This window comes from Microtus oregoni, unplaced genomic scaffold, assembly GCF_018167655.1.
Source record: "Microtus oregoni isolate MIOR12 unplaced genomic scaffold, Mior012 000004F_ref0000308, whole genome shotgun sequence".
Classification (NCBI taxonomy): Eukaryota; Metazoa; Chordata; class Mammalia; order Rodentia; family Cricetidae; genus Microtus; species Microtus oregoni.
The window spans coordinates 45,809,149-45,830,333 of record NW_024543063.1 but is presented as its reverse complement, the minus strand read 5'-3'; the positions used below and the strand labels follow the sequence as shown (position 1 = coordinate 45,830,333).

The 21,185-nt window shown below is 46.5% G+C and overlaps 1 protein-coding gene across 1 annotated transcript; it reads left to right on the top strand.

Moving 5' to 3' along the window:
* Nucleotides 1-504: 504 nt before the first annotated feature.
* On the top strand, nucleotides 505-18,450 carry LOC121447559 (carbohydrate sulfotransferase 5). Its single transcript, XM_041650869.1, has 3 exons — nucleotides 505-590; nucleotides 2,152-2,322; nucleotides 16,543-18,450. Exon 3 carries the CDS (start codon nucleotides 16,558-16,560, stop codon nucleotides 17,743-17,745), a length of 1,188 nt encoding a protein of 395 aa, XP_041506803.1. The 5' UTR covers nucleotides 505-590; nucleotides 2,152-2,322; nucleotides 16,543-16,557; the 3' UTR covers nucleotides 17,746-18,450.
* Nucleotides 18,451-21,185: the final 2,735 nt, after the last annotated feature.

Below are 21,185 nucleotides of genomic sequence, written 5' to 3'. Positions count from 1 at the left end.
AGGATGGAGCTCAGTTGGAACAGTGCTTGACTGGCATGCACAGAGCCCTGGGTGCCATCCCCAGCATCATATAAAAACGTCATGGTGGCACAAGTCTAATCCCAGCACCCGGGAGGCAGAGGCAGAGGATCAGAAATTCAAGACCATCCTTGAGTTAAAACCCAGCTTGGGATTCTTGAGACCTCATCTCAATAAAATAAGGAGATGGAGGAGGTGATCAGAATATATTGTATGGAAGAAAAGATAAGATTCAGAAAGATGACCAAAGATATAGACTACTCTGCATTATATTAAAGTATTCTGTGCAAAATTTGTATAGAGAACTCATTGATGTTTTGTAAGTTTCTGATTAAAATGTCTGGAAAAGAAGTTTCCTGTGGCTTCTGATGGGCGGGGGGAAACAGGGAGGGACAGGCTGCACATGATTGATTTTTCCACAGCCGTGCACTGACAATGTTCTGCCTGAAGACCCTGGAGCATTTGTTAGGTATTTGGCAAAAGCCTGCTCGGCCAACCCCAAGTAAAGAACAGTTTTCTTTGGCGTCCACAAGGCAAATGAAAGACACGGGCTGGAAAATTACAGCTGTTTGGTAAGTATCAAGTTATTTCCAGATCAGATGCTAGTGGGGTAGTTCTGGGCCTGAGTCACACAGAGGAAAAATCGTGGAAAATATACAGGATCACAATTGGGCTATACCTCAGCCAGCTTGAGCTAACTACTCACCGTGGGAAGAACAGGGCTCTGTTTTTGCCGGATGCTCGATGCAGCTTCTGTTTGAATAAGGGGAGGCCTAGGTTAACAAAGCTCTCTTTAACTTTTGTTCATCGTCTCCTCCCTTCCATTTCTTCATATCCACACATTTGAAAGTAAGTTTCAAATTACTTTTTTTGACCAAGTATATTTTTGACCAAGTAAATCCTGTCTACTGGAGAAAATGTGTAAATTACACAAACCTTAGTTTATTTATTTTTATTTTAACTGGGTCTTGTTATGTAACCCAGGGTGGCCTTACACTTCAGGCAATCCTTCTGCCTCAGTTTCTCAAGTGCTGGAATTACAGGAATGACCCACCAAGCCTGACATTAAAATCTGGGTTTTTGTTTGTTTGGTTTTCGTTTTTTGTTTATTTGTCTCCCCCCCCCCCTTTTTTTTTTCTTTTTTGGTTTTCAACACAGGGTTTCTTTGTAGCCCTGGCTGTCCTGGTCTCTCTGTATGTAGACCAAGCTGGCCTCAAACTCACAGAGATCCACCTGCCTCTGCTTCCTGATTACTGGGATCAAAGGCATGTGTCACCACCATCAGGCTCAAACTTTACATTTTTAAAGAAAATAACAGTCATCTAAATCCTTTACCCAGAAGCTAATGACTGGCTTTCTCTTAGACTACAGTTTGGGGGTTTTGTTTAGGTTTGTTTTATTTTTTACTTTGTTTCGTTTGTTTGTTTGTTTGTTTGGGGGGGTTGCAACTTTTTTTCCTGTAAATACTGCTTCTTTGAAAGTTATATATAAGTCTTCATTGTTGGTTTATTTCCTTAAGATGGCTCTGGAAAGGAGTTACTAGTTCAGAAAGCTTGTGGCCATGGTTAAGGATCCTAATTTCATCTTGCCAAACCGCACCCAGGAAGGGCCGCACAGATAACACTCTCCCCAGCAAGCACTTGGACCCCCACCAGATTCGCAGGTCTCCCACGGAGCCCTAGCTTCAGCGTTTGCTTGGGCTCTGCTTTATTTGCTGAAACGTGTCCCGTGTTTATCTGGACCTTTTATGAAGCTCGCACTTCTGCATAGAGGCTCCTGTTCCAGAAGCCACCTGTCCTCTCGGCCCCTCCCCACTCCTGTGTTGCCCAGAAGACAGCCAAGACGCCCTGGCATCAAGGTGTCTGTTTGGATAGTTGCAAAGATGCCACCCGCAGAGGAGGGGGCAAGATAAAGATTAAATTTCCTGCACAAGGGCCTTTTGTCCTCCTAGAAGCTTCTTCCCTGAGGGACAGATTTTTTCGGTCCATTAGTGAACCCAGCGGTGATTCCGCCATCAGGCTAGATCATCCACACACCCCCAGGGGGCGGTCAGTGTGGTTCCTGGAGCCCACCTGTGTCCTCCCTCTTTCTGGCCTCTCCACACAACACACCGCCCCCCCCCCCCATCCCCAGGCGTGGCCCGACGGTCCTGTCTGGAGAGGACTGAGGAGTCCGGGGCCAACTGGCTGCTTCCTCGCTGCGCTCCCGCCCTGGCAGTCCGGGGCGAAGAACAGCCACTGACTGAGCCCGCTCAATTGTACGCGCCGCGGGCGGCAGCGCGGAGCAGCGCCGCCAGTAGCGCAGGTAAAGCGGGGCGCCGGCCGGATTGGGCAGCGGGGAGGGGTGGGCTGCTCCAGGACCGGGGATCCGAGTCTGTGCGGTAACCCTAGGGCCCCTGCACCCCAACATCTACTTAGTGCTCTTCTGTTTCCATCTCCAGCTGGGACTTCTATTTAATTTCCAGACTCGCACTGCCAGGGGGTCGTCAGGTGTTTCTAACATATTAGTTAGAAACCCCTGGCTCCCATCGGTGACTTCTAGCGTCCCTGGATGATGTCCCTTCCTCGCTGTGGGATCGCAAGAACTGAGTCAGCCCCCGCGGATTCCAAGGGAAGAAGGACTGCCTGTGGGGTGGAATTCTGAAGGGACTAGTCCTAGGAGCCATTGTTGAGCCTGGGAAGAGAGCGTTCCTGCTCGGGGCGCCAGGGCCAGTTTGTGGGAGAACGCCAGGCTTTAGGGTAGATGAGTAATCAGGTCTCCAGGTGGAGTGTGCCACCCCAAGGATGGATTGGGGCTGAAGAGGTGCAACTGGCGGGGCTTGTGGGTCTGGCAGCTTAGTCAGGGTTGGTGGGGAAAGCAGAAGGTGTGTGTTGTGTATTGGTCACAGAGAGCACGTTGTTTCTGTTGGACCTCATGGGCTTCAGTCCTCCTTCCCCTCCCCCATCTACTGGAGCATCACATTGATTTAAACGTGCTTTCGAAAGACATGTTTGTTTTTTTTTAAATAAATAAATAAAAGCTCAGGAGCTTTGTCACAGAATGCGTAAGAAAAAAAATAATTTGGGGCCAGATCTAGAATTTGGGCTGACTGGCTTGCTTCTGGCTGCAGTCTTGGACACAGCAGTGGGCTCTCATGGCCCTCGTTATGTGTGCCCCCCACACATGCCAACTCTACTTTCTCTTCCCTCTTAAACAGGAAACAAGAAAGTTGAGTCTCACTTAAGCAAAACAAATTCAATTCCCCCACGCTTCAGAAGGAGCGGTTAAGGTTTTTGAGTTTCGAGGCCTGAGTACTCTGTGTAGTTCTGGCCTCAAACTCCATCTTCTTGTCTCAGGTTCCTAAATGCTGGGGTTACAGGAGAGTGCTGCCATGCTCTTAGCTAAACAAAATAAAAAGTCATCGTTTTTAGAGATGAGGAAATGGCGCCTGGCTGACTGGAAGCTATGAGTGAGTATAGGCCAGCCCTAGAGCGCCTAAGAGAGCTGTGTGAAGGCCCCGTGGGTGGGGTGGCTTGTTCAAAGCCTCATTTTACCAAGGAGTCTGGCCCCGAGTGCCTTGGTGACTGGCTTGACACAGGATATGAACCCTGTCTGGCTTCAAAAGCTAGGCTTCCAGCCATTATTTCTTGTAGTCTTCTGTGCTGTGCACACGTGTGCTGTCTCTTCCTGTGCTTGCTATCTTGGTGAGAGTCAGAGGGTCATCAAGATCCCTTACGGCTGCCGTGCTTGGGTTTTTCTTATGGACAGAATGTTTCTTAGGCTTGTAGACTATGTTTATGACCCAGATTTTGGAAGATTCTTGAATGCTCTAGGTCTACTCTATGCCTGGTCTTATTTTCCACATTATCTTTAAGATAGCTTCTTGCAACTGTTGTTTTCAAATCAGAATATGTCCTAAGGTAAGGTAGCATTTGACTATTGTGTGTGTTGAGTTCCTTTCTTCTCAACTAATCCTTTTGTTGTTGTTATGTCATTGACTTGGGAGAATAATTTGCTTTTTTGAATATAAAGTCATGGCTGGGCACGGCGGCACACACCTTTAATCCCAGAGACAAAAGTAAGACAGACGGTCTCCCTAGTTTAAAGCCAGCCCACTTACACAGCAAGTTCCAGGCCAATCAGGGCTACAGAGTACAACCCTGTCTCAAAAATCAGTAAATAAATAAATATTAATAAAATCCGAGAACATTCTAGATGTTCTCCATGAGTGCTCTGCAGGAAAACCCAGGAACATGCTAAGCATGCAATCCCTACCTGCTGCCCTGCATGTGTCGCTGTGGGGAAGGCGTCAGTGTTTAGGATCAAAGCAAAGCAAAAGAACAGCAGCTAGCCAGTCAACCAAGGGTCCCACTGTCTATAAGATTCTATGACCTTTTTTATTTTCATTTTTTTTGAGACAGAGTTTCCTTATGTAGCCCTGACTGTCCTGGAACTCATTCTGTACCCCAGGCTGGCCTCAAACTCAGAAATCCCCCTGCCTCTGCCTCCGGAGTACTGAGATTAAAGGCGTGCACCACCACTGCCCGGCTGATGTGCTTGGTTTTCTTTGACAGTTCCTGGCTCAGAACTCCAAGGCAGAGCATATAAACTAGGATTTCTTTTTTTCCCCTCCCAACTCAGGTCACAGAAACTCAAATCACCCCTCCCCACCCCTACCTTGGAGCTGTTGGTTGTTCAGAAATTGCCTGCCTAAAGTAGACGGTGTTGTGAGTGGTCTTGCCCCATACCCCATACCCTGGAGGAAGAAATCCTACCCAGAGAAGTCAAGAGGAATCTAGACTGACAGGCCTTGCTGGGTTTCCACACTCGGTGTAGCATTAGACACACAGGGTAGTGTTTATAAAAACCCAAAAGGGCAGAGTTCAGAGATTCCTTTAGGACCATGCTCCTGGAGGGGACCACGGAGTTGTCCTTCCCCACCCTGTGTGTCTCTTAATCTGTATCCCTGGGAATGAAATGATGGACACAAGTGATCCCCTGAGTTCTGCGAGCCAGTCGAGTAAACTGATCGTACTCCAGAGAGGAATTGTGGGAACCCCAATTTCTTTCTTTCTTTTTTTTATTGAGAAAAGGAAAAAAACAAGTTTCCGCCTCCTCCCAGCCTCCCATTTCCCTCCCCCTCCTCCCACCCTTTCCCCCCTCCCCCCACTCCTCTCCCCCTCCCTCTCCAGTCCAAAGAGCAGTCAGGGTTCCCTGCCCTGTGGAAAGTCCAAGGTCCTCCCCCCTCCGTCCATATCTAGGAAGGTGAACATCTAAACTGGCTAGGCTCCCACAAAGCCAGAACATTAAGTAGGATCAAAACCCCGTGCCATTGTCCTTGGCTTCTCATCAGCCCTCATTGTTCGCCTGGGAACCCCAATTTCTAGCTGAGCCAATCAAATAACCTTGGCTCAGAACTGAATTGACCTAAAAGATACACAGATGCTGCGGACTGGATCACTTGTGTGCTAACAGAATTCCCCATGATTCTGGGGATCCCACAGGTCTTCAGTGGGATTGCGATGTGAGAATAGGAAAAAAAAAAAAGTCAAAACTCAAAACATTTTCTTCTGTAACCCCTCCCTTTTCTCAGTGCTGGGAATGAAACCTAGAGCTTCATGCTTGCTAGTCAAATGCGCTACCTCACTGAGCCGCATGCCCAGCTCCAGAGAAATCTTTCTCCACAACACAACTTTCAAAGCTCAGGACTAAGGAAAGGGGGGTTTATGTCTTGGTATTGGCTCGGAAATGCCTCCGAGTGGCTGTGAGCCATGGAATCTTGAGGATCTTTCCAGTAATTGGGGTTGAACCTAGGAGTGCTTACATGTAAGCCCTCTACCCCTGAGTTCGATCTCCAGCCATACCCTAAGCTTCCATATTCTAATTTGTGATCTTCTTGCCTAGGCCCCCCAAGCAGCTGGGAAGATGGCCTATGCCACCAGACTTGGCTTTCCAGACTGATTTAAATTGATTCCCTAATGAATGATGATGATTTTGGATAGGGTCTCAGGTAGTACAGGCTAGCCTTGCCTCTACCTCTCAAGTGCTGGGATTACAAACATATGCCAGCATATCCAGCATAACCCCTGAACTTTGTTCTTGCTAGACAAGCAAGCTATCAACCCCTATCTACTGGACAGATTCCAGAAGGCAGGGGTCTTTCCTCCTGCTGCATCTGAACTGTACAACTCCAAGCTCCTCGCCCCTCGCAGCCATCATGCAGCTACATGATCAGAACTAGCAGGAACGACTGATTGGCCAGGACTCCTGGCCCGGCAAACAGTCTTGAACTTGAAGATGGGCTTGGAAATACCCTTCACTGCATAGGAGATCCTCCAACCCACTCCCTGGTCTTCCCTGGTCTGGTGGGTGCTCAGGTAAGCTGATAGGTGGACTTGCAGGCATGTCTTCCAGCAACAAAGGCTGGAGGCCAGCAAACTCCAGTCACACCCTCATTAACCTACTAAAAAATAATCTAAAGTTACCAAAGAAAGCCATTAGAACTGCACACAGTGGCATGTGCCTGTAATCCCGGCACTGGGAAGAGACAATGGGAGAAACTGGAGTTCAAGTCATCCTTAGCTATGTATTTTAAAGCCGGCCTGAGACACACGAGACTGTCTCAAAAATAAAATCAACACCTGTAGCTTGCCCATAGGAAGGGAAACACTACTTGCTATTTGATGCCGTCCCTTCCACACTTCTTTCTCCATTTTCTTATGTGTTCTTTAACAGCCTTCTCAAGATATAATTCACATACCTTAAAGTTTGTTCTTTTTAAATGTACAGCTCACTGTTTATAATGTATAATGTATTCAGTATTGTGAGTCAGCCTCAGGTGAAACCATGTTGAATTTTATATGTATCCACAATTTATTAGTATTTATTGCCAGAGAATTCTCTTCACTTATCATCATCATCATTGTTTTTGTTATTATTAGTATGTGTTTGTGTGTGTGTGTGTAATGTGTTTGAATGTAGGCACATGCATGCCACAATCCACATATGGAGGTCAGAGGACAATTTTGGGGAGACACATCTATCCTTCTATCCTTCTGGGGATCAAACTCGGGTTATAGGCATACACAGCAAGTACTTTTACCTGCTGAGCCATCTCCTTGGCCCTCGGCAGAGACTTTTCTACTGTGAGGTATACAATAATTTTGCTTATCAATTGATAGCTATTTGGAATGTTTCTGCTTTGGTGTTAGCATAAGTAATGCTGCTATGAAAACTCTTGAGCAAGTTTTAAGTGGACATATGTTTTCACTATTATTGAGTCTATAGCCTGGGATGGAATTATTGCATCAGGCGCTGGCTGTTCAGCTCTCTGAGGAACTGCCAGACTGGCAGACTATTTTCCACAGCACCGTTTTCCATTCTCGGCAGCCCTGGAGGAGGGTTCTGATTCCTCTTACTTCCACTGACACTGTAATTTTAAAAATCCTGGCTCATGCTTGTAATAGCAGAAGTAGGGAAATGGACCAGGGGTTCAAAGTTAGTCGTGCTACACAGCAAGTTTCTAGGCTAGCCTGGCAACATGAAACCCTGTCTCAAAACATCCTGAATGTTCTCCTTTTCTCCCTCCCTCCTTCCCTCCTTCCCTCCCTTTCTCCCTCTGCCACATCCCTAGCTTGTCTATCTCTTTATAAAATTTGCTTTTTATGAGACACAGTCTCACTATGTAGCCTTGGCTAGCCTGGAACAAGGCATGTAGATCAGGTTGGCCTCAAACTCACAGAGCACCACCATGCCCAGCCCTCCTTCAAAAAATATACATTTATGGCCAGACATGCACACCATGGAAGTCAGAGCACAGCCATTAGAGGGTGAATCTTTTCTTCTACTGTCTGATTCCAGAGATCAAACTCAGGCTGTCAGGCTTGGCAGCAAATGCCCTTTACCCATGAGCCATCCTCCTAGCCCCTCCCCTGCTCCTTGTCCTCAACAGCTTCCCTACTGGGTAATTTGTCTGATGACTAAGGACGTATTTATCACTCATTTGTGTATCTTCTCTGGAAAAAAAAAATGTCTTCTTAAATCCTTTACCCACTCACAGGAACTCTTTAATATCCTAGGTGTAAATCCCTTTCTAGATAGTTGTTTGTAGCTGCCTTTTTTTTTTTACTTTTTTTTTTTTTTTTAATTTTTCGAGACAGGGTTTCTCCGTAGCTTTTTGGTTCCTGTCCTGGAACTAGCTCTTGTAGACCAGGCTGGCCTCGAACTCACAGAGATCTGCCTGCCTCTGCCTCCCGAGTGCTGGGATTAAAGGCGTGCGCCACCACCGCCCGGCTTGTAGCTGCCTTCTCCCATCTGTTGCTGCACTTCGGTATGTGTGCATTTTTGACATAATCGATACTGCCTGGAGTAACTTCAAGGTATACAGCAGAAAGAAATGTGGGCTGAGCAGGTGGCAAGTCCCCTCTGAGCCACTGCAGGTAGGCTGCTAGAGTTCCCATTCTGACTCAGGGTGTTTAAGGTGAGTCTTAATCTCACCAAACTACAGCTCCCTCTTCTGTAAAATGAGCCCATTTCCTCATTTCAAGGATCATATCAGCAAACACGCAGGGCGTGGGCTGCCGGGATCCTGAAGCAAGTGCATTTATTATGCTGCCTCTTTTAAATTTTTACTTATTTATTTTTGAGGCAAGGTCTCTACATGCTCCTGGCTGTCTTAGAGCACGCTATGTAGACCAGGCTGGCCTCCAACTTGCAGAGATCGTCCTGCCTCTGCAGGGATTAAAGGCGAGGGCCACCATGCCCAGCTTACTGTGCTGCCTCTTGATCCACCACAAGAGTAATTCTCCTCCCTTGATTTTTTTCTTTCAATTTCCTTCTCTTCCCCTCTGTTCTCTCTCTTACACATCCTTCTCCCTAAGGAACATCCTGGGCTCCATCCCTGCAGTTTTACTTCACTGGTCATCCTTGAGGCGTGATGTTTACCCATTTCCTCCCCTAGAATCCGATGTGCCCAGCCATTGGGATTCCTGAGCAGGGATGGTCTCCAGCTGACATCAAACTGAGCAATCTGAGCTTGCCAGTGTGATGTTTCACTCTTAGATTCCATGCCAGGGCTGGGCAGACTGACCGCAGGAAGAGCTGTCTAGTGGAGCTTGGCTGGAAGTTCCTGGACTCCAGCTCAGCACCTGAGATGGCAGACATCCCTTGCCTCCTATCTCAGTCTTCCCATCTGCAAACCAGACAGAAAACAGTGCTCCTCCTGTCTCCCAGGCCATGAAATGGTAAGGGATGTTTAAGGAACACTGCAGAAAGAAATGAGGAGCAAGAGGCTTTCAGACTTGGATGGCAGGGTGTCTGATTTCAATTCACTGTGCATTTATTTATGCCATGTACTCTTTGGTCTCACCCTGCAATCCAGGCTGCCCCGAAACTCATCATTTAGCCAGGCTGGCTTCACATTTGCGGCATTACTCTTACCTCAGCCTCTAGAGTGCTGCGATTACAGGAATGAGTGACCACACCTGGCTTCATGTGGCCTTTCAACTTCTTCCTTTTATGATACTCAAAGTCTTATTCAAATGTTTTTGTTGAAGTATAGCACCTCAGAAAAGAGCACAGAGCATAAGAGTGTCCTTGCTGGGCAGTGGTGGCTCACACCTTTAAACCCAGCACTTGGGAGGCAAAGGCAGGCGGATCTCTGTGAGTTCAAGGCCAGCCTGGTCTACAAAGTGAGTTCTTTAACAGCCAGGGCTACAAAGAGAAACCTCAAAAATAAAAAACAAAAATGAAAAAACAAAACCCACAAACAGACAACAACAACAAAAAGTATCTTGATGGACATGCATTCTCTCTCTTTCTTTGAGATAAGCTTTCAACTAGATATAGGGTTGGCTTCAAACTTCTAGTGATCCTCCTGCCTCTGCTTCCCAAATTCTGGGATTATAGGTTTATACTACCAAACTTGCCTAGTGGTTTTTGTTTTGTTTGAGACACGGTCTCATTTAGCCCATGCTGGCCTGGAACTCCCTGCAGAGCCCAGGCTGGCACTAAACTGACCTTCTTGCTTTTACCTCCCAACCCCTGGGATTACAGGTGTGCACCACCACACTGGACTGACAAATTGTTGTTGGCTGTTTTCTATTCTTTGCTCTTGCTCTTTTTTGGCTTTTGGGGAGGGAAGCCTGCCACTCAGCTCCCAAATAAATCACACAAGGGGTCTCATTCTTCTTATAAATGCCCAGCCTTAGTTTGGCTTTTTTTTTTTTTTGCCAACTTTTCTTAAATTATCCTGACTACCTTTTGCCTCTGGGTGTTTTCCTTTTCTTACTTCTGTAATCTTACTTTCACTCTGACTCTGTGGCTGGCCGGGTGGCCGGGTGGCCGGGTGTCTGGGTGGCTGCCCCTGACGTTCTCCTCGCCTTGTTCTGTCTTGCTCCTTCCTCTTCTCAGATTTCTCCTTCTATTTATTCTCTTTGTCTGCCTGCCCTGCCTATCCTTTCTCCTGCCTTGCTATTGGCCGTTCAGATGTTTATTAGACCATCAGGTGTTTGAGACGGGCAAAGAATCACAGCTTCATAGAGTCAAAAAAAATGCAGCATAAATGGATGCATCGCTAAAACAAATGTTCCACAGCATAAACAAATGTAACACACCTTAAAATAATATTCCTCAACTAACTGTCATTGATACATTAATGTATTTAGCTCCCACATGGAGAAATAGCATAATCAGAAGCCAGAAGCTCTGTGCAACAACCAGAATCCACTATTAAACCAGAACTCCTGGTTTTCACAGAAACTCATCTTTCATTGGTTTAAGCAGGAGTGAGGAGAATCTGTACCCTTGGGTCCAGATGTTCAGATGATGCTGTCAGCTTGCTTGAGAACTTAGTCATTTCTCTGTTTAGTGTTCTTCTATGTTGACAGTTTCTCTCTCCCTTGGGGATTGGCAAGTGTTCTTTTCTTTTTCCCATTTTCTATTTTAGGTTTACTTACTTCATTTTATGTGTGTGAATATTTTGCTTGCATGTATGTCTGTGCACCACATGTGTGCCTAGTGATGGCAAGCTCGGGGGGGGGGGTGTCAGATCACTTTGAACTGTAGTTACGGATAGTTGTGAGCTTCCATGTGGATGCTGGGAATTGAACCCAGGTCCTCTGCAAAGCAAACCATCTCTACAGCTCAGGAGTCCTATTCTTAAACTACTTCTAGGTGAGGCCAGGAATTGGAAGGGATAAGTATGCAATAAGCCAGTCTTGGAACAAGTCATAGTTAGGGTTTCTATTGCTGTGAAGAGACACCGTGACCACACAACTCTGAAAAGGAAAACACATAATTGAGGCAGGTGGCACAGTTTTAGAGGTTCAGTCCATTAACATCATGATGGGAGCATGGCAGCAGGCAGGCAGACATGCTGGAGAAGGAGCTGAGAGTTCTGCATCTTGATCAGCAGGTAGCAGAAGAAGACTGTATGCCACACTAGGTGTCGCTTGAACATATATGAGACCTCAGAGTCCACCTCCACAGTGACACACCCACCTCCAACAAGGCCACATCTCCTAATATAGTGCCTCTCCCTATGGCTGAGCATTCAAATACACAAGTCTATGGAAGCCATTTCTATTCAAACCAGCACAATTGGGTTTTGTTGTTAGGTTTTTTGTATTTTTTTTACATTGATTTTAGACAGGTTCATTTAACTCAGGCTAAATGAACTCCTGATCCTCCTGCCTCCACTTCTCAAATAGGGTTACAGGCATGTGCACTATGCCCAGCTTAGAGGCTGTCTTGCAAAGAACGCATGCCTAGTAGATACCCATGTGCTTGTATAGTGCCAGATCCCTGAAAATTGACGGGTACTTAAAAAAAAAAATCCAAAACCACAATTCCAACTTAGCGCTGCCTGCAGACAGGAAGGAGAAATGGAGTATGGCAGAGGGCAGAGTGGCATGCCTTGAGAGACACTGGCAGTAGTTACATCAGAGGAAGTTGAGATTATCCCAGGTGGAGACAGGGGTATGCACTCACTACACAGCAGAGGGTTTCGGCATATGGGGCCTTGATGCTCTTTTGATGAACTCTGATCTAGAGGATTCTGGATGGGAATTAGCGGTACATTTGGAAAGCCAAGTAGATGGACCCAATCAGATTTAGATAAGTCTGCAGGCACTGTGCAGATGAACTGAAAGAAGGAGAGGGGTGAATTAGAACAGAATCCAGGAGAAAAGTAGGCACTTGGACTACCAACTTTCTGATCTTTTGACCATCCATGAATGGGTCATCCCATCCCCCTTTTTAGATTGCTTTACTTTTACTTTTATTTTTATGTGTAGGGGTGCTTTTCCTGAATGCATGTATGTGCAATGTGTGCATGTCTGGTACCCATGGAGGCCAGAAGAGGGAGCCAGATCCCCCGGAGCTATAATTACAGACGGTTGTGAACTGTGAATGTGGGTACTAGGAACCAAACCCTGTCCTCTGCAAGAGCAGCAAGTGCTCTTAACTGCTGAGCCATCTCTCCAGACCCCGTGAGTGAGTCTTGATGTTCCTAGCTGGATTGTCAACTCCTCCAGGACAGAGACTCTTCTGATTTAGACCCCCTGCACTGAAGCTCTTGTTTTCTTTATTTTCCATGGGATGTCTTTTTATTCTGCTTCCCACATTTCTTCCTTTTTATCTTTCACTCCCTGCTACAATTTTAATAGCCAGGGGGATCTGATTCCAAGGAAAACATTTTATTATGGTTTTTATTTGCTTGTTTTAAATTCAGTTTTATTTGGTTTGCTCTTTTTGAGACAGGGTCTCATGTAGCCCAATAAACCTCCTGCCTCATCCAAGTGCTAAGATTACAGGCATGAGTTAATAGGTGCAGCATTTATTAGTTTTACTATCAAAAATAGTAAGCTTTTCTTTCAAAGGAAATGTCCTCTTTACTACTACATGTGTATTTTAGCTGTCAACTGCATTTTTTTTTTTTCGAGACAGGGTTTCTCCGTAGCTTTTGGTTCCTGTCCTGGAACTAGCTCTTGTAGACCAGGCTGGCCTCGAACTCACAGAGATCCGCCTGCCTCTGCCTCCCGAGTGCTGGGATTAAAGGCGTGCGCCACCACCGCCCGGCTCAACTGCATTTTTAAATCATATCTTGCACACTTTTAATATTTATTTAACCAAAAGTGTAATAGGAGGCATCTAAGAGAGATATATATGCATAGAATGTAAATTTATATATTACACTGTAGTAAGCCACTAGAAAAACTACTAAATTGTAACACTGACACTGAAGAGTTTTTTTAAAAATTTATTTTAATTTTATTTTATGTGCATTGGTGTAAAGGTGTCAGTTCTGGCTTTCTCTCTCTCTCTCTCTCTCTCTCTCTCACTTTTCTTTTGTTTTTGTTTTTCGAGACAGGATTTCTCTGTAACTTTTGGTGCCTCTCCTGGAACTAGCTCTTGTAGACCAGGCTGGCCTCGAACTCACAGAGATCCACCTGCCTCTGCCTCCCAAGTGCTAGGATTAAAGGCATGCGCCACCACCACTCAGCAAGTTCTGGCTTTCTTTTTTTTTTTTAATTGATATTTATTGAGCTCTACATTTTCCTATGCTCCCCTCCCCTTCAACCCTCTCCCATGGTCCCCATGCTTCCAATTTACTCAGGAGATCTTGTATTTTTCTACTTCCCATGTAGATTAGATCCATGTTTGTCTCTCTTAGGGTTCTCACTGTTGTGTAGGTTCTCTGGGATTGTGATTTATAGGCTGGCTTTCTTTGCTTTATGTTTAAAAAACACATATGAGTGAGTACATGTGATAATTGTCTTTCTGTGTCTGGGTTACCTCACTCAAAATAATGTTTTCTAGTTTCATCCATTTTCCTGCAAAATTCAAGCTGTCATTATTTTTTTCTGCTGTGTAGTAAGTACTCCATTGTGTAAATGTACCACATTTTCCTTATCCATTCTTCGGTCGAGGGGCATTTAGGTTGTTTCCAGGTTCTGGCTATGACAAACAAAGCTGTTTTGAACATAGTTGAACATATGTCCTTGTGGCATGATTGAGCATCCTTTGGATATATACCCAAAAGTGGTATTACTGGGTCTTAAGGAAGGGTGTTTCATAATTTTCTGAGAAATCACCACACTGATATCCAAAGGGGTTGTATCAGCTTGCATTCCCACCAGTAATGCAGAAGTGTTCCCTTTTCCCCACAACCTCTCCAGCATAAGTTGTCATCAGTGTTTTTGATTTTGGCCATTCTTACAGGTGTAAGATGGAATCTCAGAGTTGCTTTGGTTTGCATTTCTCTGATGACTAAGGATGTCGAACATTTCCTTAAGTGTCTTTCAGCCATTTTAGATTCCTCTGTTGAGAGTTCTCTGTTTAGGTCTGTACTCCATTTTATAAATTTTATTTATTTATTTATTTATTATGTATACAATATTCTGTCTGTGTGTATGTCTGCAGGCCAGAAGAGGGCACCAGACCTCATTACAGATGGTTGTCAGCCACCATGTGGTTGCTGGGAATTGAACTCAGGACCTTTGGAAGAGTAGGCAATGCTCTTAACCACTGAGCCATCTCTCCAGCCCCCCTCCATTTTTTTATTGGATTATGTGTTCTTTTGGTGTCTAATTTCTTGAGTTTTTTTGTATATTTTGGAGATCAGACCTCTGCCTGATGTAGGGTTAGTGAAGATCTTTTCCCATTCTGTAGGCTGTCGCTTTGTCTTGTTGACCGTGTCCTTTGCCTTACAGAAGTTTTTCAGTTTCAGGAGGTCCCATTTATTAATTGAGATCTCTCTCCTGCCCTTTGCGCTTGCTTCTTTTCTTGACTGAGAGCGAATCTGGGGTAGCATGGAATTGCATTAGACTTGCTGTGTAACTGAGGATGACTGTGAACTTCTGGTCCTCCTCCCTTGTTTACCAAGTGCTAGAATCACTGGTGTGCACTGCCGTACCTGGCTTGTGCTGTGCCTGAGATTGACTACTAAGCTACACACCCCCATTCCATGGTGTGGGGGGAGGGTGTACATATGTAGAGGTCAAAGGACAAGGACAATTTTGGGGAGTCGGTGCTGGCCTTTGACATGTGCATTCCAGGAATTTAAAACCAACTCATCAGGCTTGGCAGCAAGGCCTTACCTGCTGAACCATCTTACCATGCCCTGTTCTGCTGTTGGTTATTGGTTATTTCTTTGCTCTTTTTGGGCTCTTTTGGGGGGGTCCACCACTCAGCTCCCAAATAAATCACATGGAGACTTATTCTTACGTATGAATACCCGGCTTTAGCTTGCCTTATTTCTAGCCAGCTTTTTTTTTTTCTATTTAAATCATCTCATCTACCTATGCTTCTGTATACCTTTCTTTGCTTCTTACCCCTTGGCCTGTTGTGTAGCTGGGTGACAGCCCCTGGTGTCCTTCTCCTTCATTTGCTCCTAGGACTTCTCCTCCTATCTATCCTCTCTGCCTGCCAGTCCCGCCTATGCTTTCTCCTTTCTTGTTATTGGCCATTCAGCTCTTTATTAGACCAGTCAGATGGTTTTTTTTAATTTTTTTAAAATATTTTATTTATTCATTATGTATACAATATTCTGTCTGTGTGCATGCTTGCAGGCCAGAAGAGGGCACCAGACCCCATTACAGATGGTTGTGAGCCACCATGTGGTTGCTGGGAATTGAACTCAGGACTTTTGGAAGAACAGACAATGCTCTTAACCTCTGAGCCATCTCTCCAGCCCCCAGTTAGATGTTTTAGACAGGCAAAGAAACACAGCTTCACAGAATTAAACAAATGCAACATAAAAGAATGCAATAGGCTGGGGGTGGTGCATGTCTTTAATCCCAGCACTCAGGAGGCAGAGGCAGGCAGATCTCTGTGAGTTCTGCCACCGCTAGGGCTGTTACAGAGAGAAACCTTGTCTCAAAACAACAACAACAATAAAAACCAAAACAAAAAAGAATGCAACACATTTTTGCACACTTTTGCATCATTAAACAAATGTTCCACAGCATAAACAAATGTAACACATCATAAAATAGTATTTTACAATACTGTTCATTTTTAATAACAAAAACGATGCTATTTGTTAATTAAAAAAATTATACCACATGGAAGCACACTGTACTGTAGAAAGGTCTCGTCTTCAATCATGGGAGTTACTACACTCTCCTTTCTCTACACTTTTTTCAGTCAACGGCCACAAATTCTTGAAGCCAGATGCCTGTATTATCCCCCTTTAAAGATGGGTAAATAGAATCACAGAGAGATTGCCTGGTGCCAAAATCACAGAGCAGGAAGTAAAGAGGCAGGAGTCAACCTAAAAAGCCTGGCAGTACTTAGATATGGCCAATCACCTAAAAGTAACTCCATAAGAGCGATTCTTAAGGGGTCTTGTATGAAAAATAGTATTTGCTAAAATAGGTGTGGTAGCACATATCCATAATCCCCGCATTTAGGAGATGGAGGGAGAAGTAGAAATTCAGCGTCCTTCTACAGCTACATATAGCGTGCAGCTGGCAACGGGACTGAAGTTGGGCTTGGTGTGTGAGCTCAGGCCATGGGCCCTAACTCTGTGCCTCCCTTTTATAGGTCCTAACCAGAGGCATGCGGCTGCCCCGCTTCTCCAGCACTTGTGTGCTTTCACTCTTAATAACACAGACCTGCATCCTGGTCTTCCTGGTCTCCCGGCAAATGCCCTCATCCCCAGCCGGCAGTAAGGGGCATGTGCATGTGCTCGTGCTGTCCTCGTGGCGCTCGGGCTCGTCTTTCGTGGGCCAGCTCTTCAGCCAACACCCAGATGTCTTCTACCTGATGGAGCCGGCCTGGCACGTGTGGAATGCCCTGTCGCAGGGCAGTGCCCCTGTGCTTCACATGGCCGTGCGCGACCTGGTCCGTTCAGTATTCCTATGCGACATGGACGTATTTGATGCCTACCTGCCCTGGCGCCGCAACGTCTCAGATCTCTTCCAGTGGGCGGTGAGTCGCGCGTTGTGCTCGCCTCCAGTCTGCAACGCCTTCGGTCCCGGCAACATCAGCAGCGAGGAGGTGTGCAAGTCTCTGTGCCCAGCGCGGCCCTTCGGCCTGGTCCAGGAAGCCTGCAGCTCTTATAGCCACATAGTGCTCAAGGAGGTGCGCTTCTTTAACCTGCAAGTTCTCTACCCGCTGCTCAATGACCCCGCGCTCAACCTGCGCATCGTGCACCTGGTGCGCGACCCGCGGGCGGTGCTGCGTTCTCGAGAGCAGACAGCTAAGGCGCTGGCGAGGGACAATGGCATCGTCTTGGGTACCAACGGTACTCAGGTGGAGGCGGACCCCCGGCTGCGCGTGGTCAGTGAGGTGTGTCGCAGCCACGTGCGCATCGCAGAGGCCGCATTGTACAAGCCGCCGCCCTTCCTGCAAGGTCGCTACCGCCTAGTGCGCTTCGAGGATCTGGCCCGGGACCCTCTCACCGAGATCCGTGAACTCTATGCCTTCACCGGCCTTAGCCTCACGCCGCAGCTCCAAGCTTGGATCCACAACATCACGCACGGCTCAGGGCCAGGAACACGCCGTGAGGCCTTCAAGACCTCATCCAGGGATGCGCTCAGTGTGTCCCAAGCCTGGCGTAACACGCTGCCCTTCGCAAAGATTCAGCGGGTCCAGGAACTGTGCGCTGGCGCACTGCAGCTGCTGGGGTACCGACCTGTGCACTCCGAGCTTGAGCAGCGGGACCTCTCTCTGGACCTCCTGCTGCCGAGAGGCATGGACAGTTTCAAGTGGGCTTCTTCCACCGATGCGCAGCCAGAATCTTAAGAGTTTTAGTGGAGAGTCCCGGTTTTGACGTTAGGGCCTAGGGGAGTATGATAAAGAAAAGGCTTGGAGAACCCAGTAGAAAGAACCAGCTGCTGAGAGTGGGGTGGTCTTGTCCTGTACTAGGAAAGGACTGAGTACAAGTTCCACATTTTTTTTTCCTCCCCAGATCATGATTTTCCTTTGAGCCCTCTAGGATCTGGGTCGCCATCATGCATTCTTATGAAAAGTGAAACCCCTGCCCTCTTCCTCTGGTCACAGAGCAGCCAGACCCAGACTTCCTTTCCTTTTTACTTTCTCTTCTCTTTGGTAATACCATGTGATAGCAGAGAGCGGTGTCCCAGACTCGGTCAGGAGTGGAAGGCTACTGCTGCCGGCCAGCTCCTAAAATTTGTGCACCTGCCTCTCATTTGCCCACCCTGACCTCTGCTCACCTCTGTGCACTAGTCTCAGGGGCCAGTAAAGACTTGGACAGTTATGTGCTGTCCAGAAGGAATCCGAGAGGACGCCTTTTGGGGTTTCCTCTTAGATTCTTTGCCTGACCTTCTAGGAAGGAGCCCAGGCACACACCCAGTGCCCGAGGGTGATGGATTTTTAATGAGCCTTTGATTTGTCCTGAAGTGAAAAATCCTAGTTCTGGAAATAAACATCATAAATGAGCTGCATGATCCAGACTAGAGTTTACAACCTACCACGTTTGAAAATCATCCCAAGAATTAACAGGTCTTGTCTGAGATCACACCTTTTTTTTTTGTAATGTATTTATTATGTATATAGTGTTCTGTCTGCATGTATGCCTGCGGGCCAGAAGAGGGCGCTAGATCTCATTACAGATGGTTACTGAGCCACCATGTGATTGCTGGGAATTGAACTCAGGACCTCTGGAAGAGCAGTCAGTGCTTTTAACCTCTGAGCCATCTCCCCAGCTCCCACTGCCCAGGTCACATCTTAAGAAGGGTGAAGAAAGGAGAGAGATGCTCTTACCACTGGGGGCTCAGTGGTAAGGCGGGATGATCCAGGTAGTACCTAGATGTTGTAATAGGAGCAGACGGGCTACGTTCCGACACCCGGCCGCCCGCACGGCTAGCTTTACCCGAAATAATTACACGGAAACTGTATTCTTTTAAACTCCGCTTGGCCCATTATATCTAGCCTTTTCTCGGCTAACTCTCTCACCTGGACTAGCCCATTTCTAATAATCTGTGTAGTCCATGAGCTGGCTTACCAGGAATGATCTTAACCTGCGTCTGTCTGGAGTGGGCGAATCATGGCGACTCCCTGACTCAGCTTCTTTCTCCCAGCATTCTGTTCTGTTTACTCCTCCCACCTATGTTTTAACCTATGAGGGCCAAGCAGTTTCTTTATTGCTTAACCAATGAAATCAACAGATTGATATATGACACTCCCTCATCACCTAGACATATTTGTCCCTTATAAAATATAACTAGGGCAAACAGGAAATGGTAAAATTCTGGGTTCAGAGCAGAGAATCCTAAGTGTAACCTAGAGGAGCCTAGAAGACAAAGAAGAGGAGGGAGAGAGTTGGGCAGCGAGCCAAGCATAACCAGTGGCAGGGTGAGAAGACTGGCAGGATCAGTGCCTGGGAGGTAGGTGGGGGCAGGTCATGGGGTGCCTGGAACTCAGGCTTACCAGGAGTTTAGAAGAAAAAAAATGTCATAAAGGGTGGTTCTGCCTTGCCTTGGTCCTTCTAGACAGAGCAAGAATATTTCCTGCAAACCACACCTGCTCTGCTAGCAAAGGGCTCGTTCAGGGGGGGTGCTGGGCGTGCAGAAAGCTTAGTCCTGAAACAAGAGCCAGTAAGTGAACAGTAAATATTTAAAAGAAGGGCAGGCTTCCTTCCTCAGGTGAGAACAAAAAGTGGATTTGAGTCCACACTAAGCCCTGCAAGTCACGTAGGGACACACACTGATACAAGAACACGTCATTGTTACTACAACATGGTCCTCGTCATGGTTACTGGTTCCTGATTCTCAGCACAGGTGTGGCCTTTGACAACTGGTGGAATTTAGGACAAAGGGCAGGATACAAGATTTGAAGACTTTATGCTTTTTTTGGGGGGGGGGGACAGGAAGGGGCTCATGTTGCCCAGGCTTTCTTCAAACTCATTGTGTAGCTCAGAATGACCTGGAAGACAGGTGTATGCATGTGTGCATACATTTGTGTCTTAGTTACTTTACTATTGCCATGATAAGGCGCCATGACCAAGGCAACTTACAAAAGAAAGCATTTAATTTGGGGCTTATGATTCCAGAAGGTTAGAGTCCATGTGTAATGGTAGGGAGCATGGCAGCAGGCATAGCCCTAGAGCAGTGGCTGAGAGCTCACTTCTTGAGACAAAACCAGAGAGAGAGAGAGAGAGAGAGAGAGAGAGAGAGAAGAAGAAGAAGGAGGAGGAGGAGGAGGAGGAGGAGGAGGAGGAGGAGGAGAGGAGGGAGGAAGGGAGGGGGAGAGAGAGGGAACGGGAGGGGGACTAAGCTAACTGGGAAATGGCTTGGGCTTTTGAAACCTCAAGGCCCAACCCTCCTCCAACAAGGCTTCAAGTCCTCCTTCCCAAACAGCTCCACCAAGTATTCACAGATATGAGCCTATGGGGCCATTCTCATTCAAACCACAATTCACGCGTATTGAATGTGGGCACGTGTGTACCATAGCCTGCATGCAAGCAGAGATCAGAGGACAACCTTGGGGGTCTTCTCTTTCCACTTTTTACAAAATTTTTAACTTTCTTGTCACTGTATGCATTGTTTGTGTGTGGGAGCTCACATGTGGAGGTCAGAGGTCAACTTTGTGGGTTCCAGGGTTCAAACCCGGATCATAAGCCTTTTGTGTCAAGTGCTTTTACTTCATGAGTTTTCAGTATTATCTTCAGCTCCAGAGAGAGAGGGAGAGAGAGAATGTGCATGTGTACTTGCTAATGTAGCTATGTATGTATGTTGTGAACCAACATGTAGGTACTGGTAATTGAACCTCTGGAAGAGAAGTAAGTGCTTTTAACTTCAGAGCCATCTCTCTATCTTCTTTGAAACAGGGTCTCTTGTTTTCTCCACTAAGCACACCAGACTAGGTAGTCTGTGAGCTTCTGGGATTCTCCTGTTTTACTGTAGGAGCCCTGAGAACACACACACACACACACACACACACACACACACGCACATCAACTTTTATGTGGGTTCTGGATATTTGAACTCAGGTTCTCAGAACAGCAAATGTTTTACCCACTAAGCCCTCTCCAAAGTATGACCAAAGGAGAACGTAATGATCCTCCTGCTGTTATGGGGTAGAGACCCAAGACCACTCAGCACGACCAAAGTTAGAACTGAGAGTCTGTATTAAAGCCGGCAGTCCCTGCCTAGAGAGGACACTTCCCACAGAGCAGCCCTGAATGCATATTACAGGGAAATTTTAATGACCCAAAAACAAAC

Coding starts and splice junctions, on each gene's coding strand:
- LOC121447559 (XM_041650869.1), top strand. CDS start 16,558: ATGCGGCTGCCCCGCTTCTCCAGCACTTGTGTGCTTTCACTCTTAATA.